The following is an 8,890-nucleotide window of genomic DNA, read 5'->3' on the forward strand; positions in this document are numbered from 1 at the left end:
TCCATTTAGGCCCTTTAAAGTTTTTAAAATTTTAAATTAATAAAGGTAAAATTGTACTTTGGCCCCCTAAAATGATAAAAAAATGATTTAATCTTTTAAAAATTATAAAGGTATAGGTTATTAAAAATGATGAAATTGCATTTTTACTATCGAAAAAATTACAATTTAATTTTAACCCCTTAAAACAAATATCTGGCTTAAAACAAATATCTGGCTTCACTTCTGTTAGTGACCTTGGGTGTAGTTTATCATTTTCATTTTTATCCCTTTTAATTTTTATTATCTTTGTTATATTAAAATTATTAAATTATTATTTAAAATGAAACAATTTTAATATATTTTATTAAATAATATAAATATAATTGAAATAGTTAATTTATTTTGATATAAATATGAATTTAAAATTTTTAATTATTATTTAACATTAATATAATTTTAAAGTTATTATATAATATAAATATGATTTTAATATTTTTATTTTTATTATATATAGAGACACTCATTAAATTTTTTAAATTTATTTTCACCTTACCACCGTCATTATTTTTAAATTTAAATAAGTATTTCATTATTAATTTTAATGTTGCTACTACCATAACTAAATTCATTATCTTTATTATCTTATTGAAACCAATATTACCCCATCAAAATGTACAAACTAAAACAATCAATTTCAAAGTGTTACCCGTTCTAAAGACACCGAACTTTTAGGTCCAAAACAAGCGTAGGAAATAGGTTTTCCTTTTTTTTTTTTTCTTTTCTTTTCTTTTTGCTGTTGAAGAAATGGATATATATATATATATATATATATATATATATTTGATTACGTGGGGATTCTGGCATTGGCATTGGCATTGGGCATGATGTTGTTAAGCTGGTTGGTGATAAGATGAACCTCCTGAGGCAGAAGACGGTATTTAATACCAAGAGCCTCGAAGATCTTTTTCAATTCAAACACCAGCTCTGATCTTCGACTGCTTTTTTCGCCATAGTTTTGGTGGTTTATTGTGTGCTGAACGCAAAGAACCAGCTTCATCTTGTCCATGTTCTCAATCTCCTTGAATATCAACGTGTGCTTTGGACTCCAATGCTTTGGCTTGCTCTCAATATACCTGCAATTTCCCTCTCACTTCATCTTTCTAATTTACATCTTGTTTTAATTATTCATGTTTCGGTGAAGTAGAGTACTTACAATTGTATAGCTTTCTTGAGAGCATTGATATCTTCAATAGGAGTAGAGACATCAATGGTGAAATCAACAGTATCTCCCATGTCGGGGCTTCTTCTGAAGTTGCTAATAGGCTTTGTAAGAAGAACAGAGTTCGGATAATATATCTTCTCCATGTCATATCTTAAGAACACTGTAGTCAATATGTTCATTTCTTCCACAATCATCTGCGGTTTGCAATCAATCAATATCTTAAATATTGATTTTCGTTTGTAAAGAAATAAACCATCCCTTTACCTGAACTCCATCGATGACACAACGATCACCCACGTCAAAAGGGTGCATAACGAAGACGAAAATGATGGATTCAAAGATGGTTTTGCAGGTGTTTTGGAACATGAATCCCACAAGAAGCAACTGAGATGTAACAACGAAGATGACCTTAATGGTAGCAACCCCCATTACTAGAAGGGAAACTACGATTATAATCACAACAACTATTGCGCTTGCTAATCTGTGCAGCTGTTGGACTGCTGTTTTGGTATCGTTCAAGGAATGAGCCAAGGCTTTGCGCTCAACATATGCATGTACCTGGATACTAACGTACTATTCATCAATACAATTAATCATTTAAAAAAAATACCCACTAAAAATTCAAAATTAAGTGCTTTTACTTTTGTATTATTTTAAAATCCTAATACAACCATTAAAATTATAAATATTTTTCTCAAAATTTGTCAATTTAACATGCTGATTAAGTTGTCATTGTGTGACATGACATAGGACTAAAATCAAATTGACAAATTTTAATAAAATTACCAACAATAATAATTATTAGACTATAATTTTAATTTAAAATTTAAAATTTCAAACTTTTATACTACATTCTATAAAAGTAATTTTAACTATAAAACTTTTAATTAAACAGTGAAATTGATGTACATACACATAGTCTACATGAAAATGCAATATAAATCACTAGAAAATATGAGATCTAAATTAAATTATTTAAAAATAAAGCCTCATAATTGAATCTTACCACCCAATTTCTAAAGGAAGATTTGGAGATCTTTCCAGTCTCAAGGGCTCCTTCGAAGAGAGGAAATATAGTATGAACTTCTTCACTATTCAAGAACTTCAATAGGTCATCCTCTTCTATATACCTTTATATGTATTTATTAAAGAGAATTAAAATAAAAATTTAAGTTAGAGGTGATAATTATTTAGGAGAATGCAGGGAAAATGATTAAGTTGAAAGTACTTTTAAAACAAAGTTGATGGAGAATGAATCTTAAAATCAAATATTATTTCTCTTCTTTTGTGTGCTTGTGCGACAATTTTTCTCGTTTTTATTCTAAGGTTTAATTTATTATTTTGATTACATCTTTATATTTGAAATAATAGAATAACTCAACTTAAACTAAAAATTTCATTTAAATCCTATCTATATTGACATAAATTTATTTAAATTAATGAAAAGTTAAACTCGTGTAATCTATAAGATTATATGTTCAACTCAACTATTCAATTAAAACAAAGTTATATATTAAATGTGTACTTTTGTTTTGTAGAAATAAAGGTAACGAAATGTACTCCATTTTTATGAGTAGGAATCAAATCTTCAACCACATAATTAAAAAAAACAAGATAAATAGTCACTAAATTACACCTCATAAATTATGATAAATAATTAGTAAAAATATGTATTTAACTTAATGCTAATATTTAATATATGGATAATAGATTAAAACTTCAATATTTATAATTTAAATAAATTGAGGAAACTTCCTTTCCTATGCTTTGTTGATGGAAAGAGACAAAGTATGTAGCCACTGGTTCTTTAAAACTGAAAGACATAATTATTTATTTGCCTTATAAAAAATTATTTTAATATTTTATTTTATTTTTAATTTGTATTATTTTTGAATCATCTTTAAATAGATTAAAAAATTAATTTTACTAGTGTGGCATCCATGTGCAGTCCATGTTGACAAGTAATTAATTTTAAAAATTTAAAAATATTGTTTATAATTTTTTAATTTTTAAAAATATTGTTTAAAATCATCTTTTAGCAATTCATGTGGATATCACATCAAGAAAGATATTCCATCTATTTTGAGGTAATTTGACAAATAATACAAGTTTAAATACTAAAAAATAGAAAAATCCATTCGTTTTGAATTGTTTTGATAAATAATGCAAATTTAAAATTAAAAGAGATGAAAATTAAATAGAAAGTTAATTTTTTAAAAAGAATTAAAAGCTAAAATAATTTGTAATGCCAAACAGAAAAAAACATAAAACATAAAACCATGCAGTGAATGGTCGAGTATCACATATATTATATAGCCGTACAATTCCTATGGACAAATGTGATTTTAGGACCATTTTTTGGTTTCTACGATGCGTCATTCTCAATCAACACTATCTATACACTTTCACATTGTTTGTAAAAACTAACCTTACCTTTGCTTTTCTTTTAAAAAGATTTATTCATTTCTATTTACCTTTTGAAATTAGTAATCTTACCTTTGGAAAATACCTTATCTATATAATTTCCTTCTTTTCCCAAACAAAGTTTATTAAAATTTATTAGATACCAAAAACAAAATCATTTATCTTATTTATTTAATATATATTATGGTAATTTAAAGTTATTAATCTAATATGTATATACAATAGCAATTTAGAGTTATAATTATGAAATATAATCCAATATATTATAGTTGAATTCTCGAACCATAAATTATTAATACTTGGCAGGTTACCATGTTATAGAAAACATAATTTTATCCTTAAATTATACCCTTCTAATTTTACTCTTAAATTGATGATAAAAATATATTTATTTCTAATAAATAAAAACATTTCAGCTTGACTAATAATAAAATTGATCACGGTCAACTAACTAAATTTAGGAAACAAATCTTTAAAATCATATAATGATAACTAAGATGATTTGAATCATTACTACTCAATAAATTAATTCTAAAATATTAATAACATATCACGTGAATTACTGGTGTATATTAAAATATTAATGACAAAAAAATATATTTTAATAAATAATTATTTAAGAATTTTTCTGATATTTTTATTCCTAATAAATATTACTACTTAGATTTTTCAACCTGACAGTTTTTTTTATAACAACTTTAACAATTTTTAATTCCTAGGTTTAAATTCTTCCTTTATTTATGCTTAAATTAGTGACAATATTTTAATTGCTAATAATTTTTTCAAATTAGTTTACAAATATTCTTTAAATATTAGTGCTGAATTTTTGGCCCATAACTTTTGTTTTTAAAGTAATATCTTTTAATGTATATTTAATGTATATCTTTTAATTATTTAAATATAATAAATTTAAATATGAGAAAAGATTATATAAAATTATGATTTCACACCATATTTATCTTTTTCCAATAAGAGAATATCAAATCATATTTTTTCTTGCACTTTTACATTTTTAGTTGAATTAAAAATTTTCAGGAGAAAAACACTAAAAATCAAGAGAAAAATTTGTTAGTCATTTTCCTATTGAAAAGGATAAGGATGATGTGGAATTCCTTCTCCTTAAATATTTTTAATGGGATATAATTATTATCATTATTTTATAAATAACACAACTAATATAAAAATTAATTATATAATACTTTACTGCATATATGTTTTTTTATATTTATTAAATATTTTCGATTAAAAGATGACAATGATAATAATATTTTTTAAAATTTTTTCTTATGCTTAATTAATGAACAGTTTATACCATAAATGTTTCTACACATAATTCTTTATCAAAATGCACAATAATTAAAAATTTAATATTAGTAGATCATATATGCAAAATAATTAAAAAATAACATAAAATTATATACACCTCAATATGATTTTAAATCTAATAAAAAGAAAAATTAAATTAAATTTTAATAAGTTTTGACGAGTTTAATATTTCATTAAAATTTAAATCTCTCACACCAAAAAAGATAATCGCTTTCTAATTTTTAAAAGTTCATCTTTATATACTTTCGTAAAAACAATATCAGGAATTTTTTTCGATTGCATATTGAATTGAAAATTGTTTATGTTTGAATTTTTTCATAAATAGATTATTTGAGTTAATTTTGAAAATTTTAAAACACTAATATAAATTGATAGAAGTTGTAGTCTTTTATAATTTAAGTGCTTCAATGAATTTTATTACCCTCGTGTTAAAGAAGACTGTTACTTTCGAAAATCAAAGGATGACATGGTGATAATTTTTTGTAGGTTTTAAGTATTTCAAAAGATGAAAGTTAAAAGATTGTATTCAATTTCGAAGAAGATGAAAAATATGACCTTATTTTTTTAATTTTCAAGAACACAAAAAATACATTTTTTTTTTCAAATACAAGATACAAAATAAGAAATGGCTTTATTTTTAAAATAAATTCGGTTGACTTTATGGTTTTCTAGTAACTTAAAACTGGAGATTCAAGTTTAGTCGGTGTCGTGTGATTACTGGTTTTAGAAAAAATATTAACGGTTAAAAATAAAAAGCAAAAAGCTACTAATGAAAAAAAAAAGTTTTTTTTTCTCAAATGTACTGCAAAAATGGAAAGTAAGGAAATAAAATTTCAATTATTAAAGTTGAAGGAACAAATTTACAAATTAAACCACTCAACATTTTATACTTTATTTATAAGTACTTTTGAAATTTAAATTTACTCAATTAGCCCTTAAATTTGCTCATTCTTTCAATTATTTGAAATTATAACAATAAAATTACTACAGTAGTCATTACATATAATAAGTTTATATTGAAGTTTTCTAATTTCACAATATTTTTAAATTTACATGGAATTATTTATAATAACCAATTTTTAATATTGCATTAGTATTTTTATTGTATTACCACAAAAAAAATTAGAAATTAATATGAAACATATTTGGTGCACCGTCGGTAGAGTTTTTAAACTTCACAAATAAATAAAGTCAAGGATTTGACAAGTGTCTTATAGACATATAATAAAATATTAAAAATAAATATTAAAAAATAGAGAATGAGTGTAGGAATTGATTAAAGTCGTATTTAAATTGTTTAGGATGATTTTAAGTTGGATGATATCACAAGTCAAAAAATACTAACTTAATTAAAAAATAAATAAATTATATTATTATAAAAGCGGTGTATTTTTATATTTTTACCTATACTAAAAAAAATCCTAGGATTTTTGTTGTCAACCAAACCTTGGAAAGAAAAGAAAATCCCAAGTGGAGTTCAATGATGAGTGTGCATTTTCCACTATAAATATAAATATTCCCCACTTTCTGTGCACAAGATTTAATTGCTGTGAAAGTGCATATCACAGCTAAGATAATGGCTGCATTCCTCTATTTTTTATAAATTCTTGAATATTCTAAAAAGAAAAAGATTGATTAAGACAGAAGGAATTAGTGTCTCAAATAAATAAAACGTGACAGAGTGACATTCCTGTTCTTATATATCAAACGGAATGAGTGCGCAGTGGGGTTGGACTATATATATTCTATGACTTGATGATGACTGGAATTCTAGCATGTTTCAAAGTAGAGATGGAATTGGGAGCATATCATGTTGCATACGTGCTAAATTATGGGCCTGCAATTAGCAGCCTTTTTGCTTTTAGAAAATGTAAAAGAAAAAAATGGATGCTTATTCTTTTTTATATAAAAATATGATCTTTTTCCAAATGTTGAAATTTTGTAATTAATTTTACAGAGCTGATGCATTTGATAGTGCTTTCTAGCTCATTAAATTTTTTTTAAAACAATTATGGATAATATGGGATGGTATTCAATGTATCTATAAATCCTTGGCGTTTTATTTTCATGGTTCAACTTCAATCTAAGAAATGAGATTATAAAATGATTCATTAGATTCCGATGGGCAATGAGGAATTAAGCAATAACAGGGTTAAAAGGCAAACTTACTTGGCCCCTGGCTTGGCCACATTCTTGAAGATCCTCTGAGCACATGTCCGAGCATCCCACTCGCTGTTAATCTCCGATTCCCCCGCCCCAAAATCATCGACCGTCCTGGATATCGTGGACAATCCCGACGACTTAACGTAGTTGACCAGCCTCTTGACGCTCCATGCATTAGCTCTCCCTTCCAAGCTAAGCTTCTTCAGCTTCTCTATGTCAATCCTTCTCGACCCTTTCTTCGACAACGTTCTGGCCACGCCTCCGCCGCTGCCTTCCGGGCTCAGCCTGGCAGGCATGGTTTTAGCATGCTTCAGTCCTCGTTTTTTAGGCTCTTCGTCTAAGGGAGGCCCCGAAAGTGCATCCAGGATATAGTGATGGAAAACGCTCTCTTTCATGCGATCAAAGAAGGTGGCTACGTGAAAGGATGAAGCTAATACCTTCACCAAAACGATTTTCAGTAGCCAAATTGTGGCGCCGGTTAGAACAGCAATCAGGCCGAGAAATGTTTTTTTAACAACGATGTTTTGTTTGTGAATATCAGGGAACATGATCATCCAACTTATAAGAACTAACCCTAACCAAGCACAGTTTTGAAAGCTCTTCCTTAATCCATATACGAAATATAGAACCTTTTCACGAAGCATGAAATTCCGTTCTATAAGGAAAACCATGAACCCAACAACCCAAGCCGACACCAAGCGTCCGCAAAACAAAACCATGATCATAAGACACCATTTCCATAACTCTAAACCCCAACAAAGTTTGTGTTGGAGCGATTGTAGAGTTAAAGAACATATCAAACAAATCATGATAATGATGAAGAGAACGAACTCAATTAAAGCTCTTCTGTTGATCTTTCTTTTTCTTCTTCTTCTTCTGTACTCGGCTTCCTTACTATCTCCTACATTACCATCTTCTTCTTCGTCGTCGAACCAGTCGTCATCGGAGTCGGTGGAGGAGGTATCGTGGTGAGGGTATAAGGGTTGGTTTTCATCGGATTCGGGGATGGGTTTGGGAGTTAGAGGGAAGGTTGTTTCTGCAAAACGGGCTCTGGGTTTAGAGAAGTTGAGACGGCGAAGAGTTTTTGTTTTTGCGGGGGTTTGTTGTTGTGAGAGTGGAAGGGTAATGTTGTTACTATCTGCCTGAGCCTGTGCCTGAGGAGATGATTCTTTGTGTTTGGAGTTTGGTTCATCCATGAAGAGGACTACTTGATCTGAATTGGGCTTCTGTTTATTTTGGTTTTGAACCTCCATTAAAGCTCTCCCTCAGTCTTTCTAGCTTTGTAGAAGAAGAAAAGGAAAGAAAGGAAGAGTTCATAGACAAAAATGGCTTCAATATTTTCTTCAAAAACTGGGTGAGAGAGTCGAAACTGATGCTGGCCGGAGTGTACGTGTGAATTTAGACTTATACATACAGCACCAGATAATAACTATAATATAAAAAATAACGTGCATATATTGTAAATTGGGAATATCTTAGCATCGGTAAAAATTTACCACCCAATAAAATTTTAAATACATATTATACATTCGTCTATATTCAATTGAATCTTCCATTTTAATTTATTTTAAAATATAAGTAATTAAAATAAAATAAATAAATAATATAAAATTTTAAAATTTACACAATTCCTATTACGGAAAATTTAATGCAATAAATTTTTGTTTATTAATTCTTTTTAAAAATTGGTTGAATAACTTATGAAAAAATATTAAAATTGTAAAACAAGAAAATATGTTTGTTTATAATTTAAAAATTAATTATTTCAAATAATTT

General features: G+C 27.1%; 1 protein-coding gene across 1 annotated transcript; it reads right to left on the reverse strand.

The window, feature by feature from the left end:
* Positions 1-595: 595 nt before the first annotated feature.
* On the reverse strand, positions 596-8,581 carry LOC108482183 (mechanosensitive ion channel protein 10). Its single transcript, XM_017785298.2, has 5 exons — positions 7,121-8,581; positions 2,208-2,331; positions 1,466-1,759; positions 1,193-1,395; positions 596-1,112 (listed from the first exon to the last, which is right to left on the reverse strand). Exons 1-5 carry the CDS (start codon positions 8,365-8,367, stop codon positions 824-826), a joined length of 2,157 nt encoding a protein of 718 aa, XP_017640787.1. The 5' UTR covers positions 8,368-8,581; the 3' UTR covers positions 596-823.
* Positions 8,582-8,890: the final 309 nt, after the last annotated feature.

This window comes from Gossypium arboreum, chromosome 13, assembly GCF_025698485.1.
Source record: "Gossypium arboreum isolate Shixiya-1 chromosome 13, ASM2569848v2, whole genome shotgun sequence".
In the NCBI taxonomy this organism is placed as follows: Eukaryota; Viridiplantae; Streptophyta; class Magnoliopsida; order Malvales; family Malvaceae; genus Gossypium; species Gossypium arboreum.

Excerpts from the sequence above, each read along its gene's own strand:
- LOC108482183 (XM_017785298.2), bottom strand. The coding sequence starts at position 8,367 with ATGGAGGTTCAAAACCAAAATAAACAGAAGCCCAATTCAGATCAAGTA. Across the intron at positions 2,332-7,120 it reads GTGGCCAAGCCAGGGGCCAA|GTATATAGAAGAGGATGACC; the intron begins GTAAGTTTGCCT and ends ATACATATAAAG. Across the intron at positions 1,113-1,192 it reads CTCAAGAAAGCTATACAATT|GTATATTGAGAGCAAGCCAA; the intron begins GTAAGTACTCTA and ends GGGAAATTGCAG.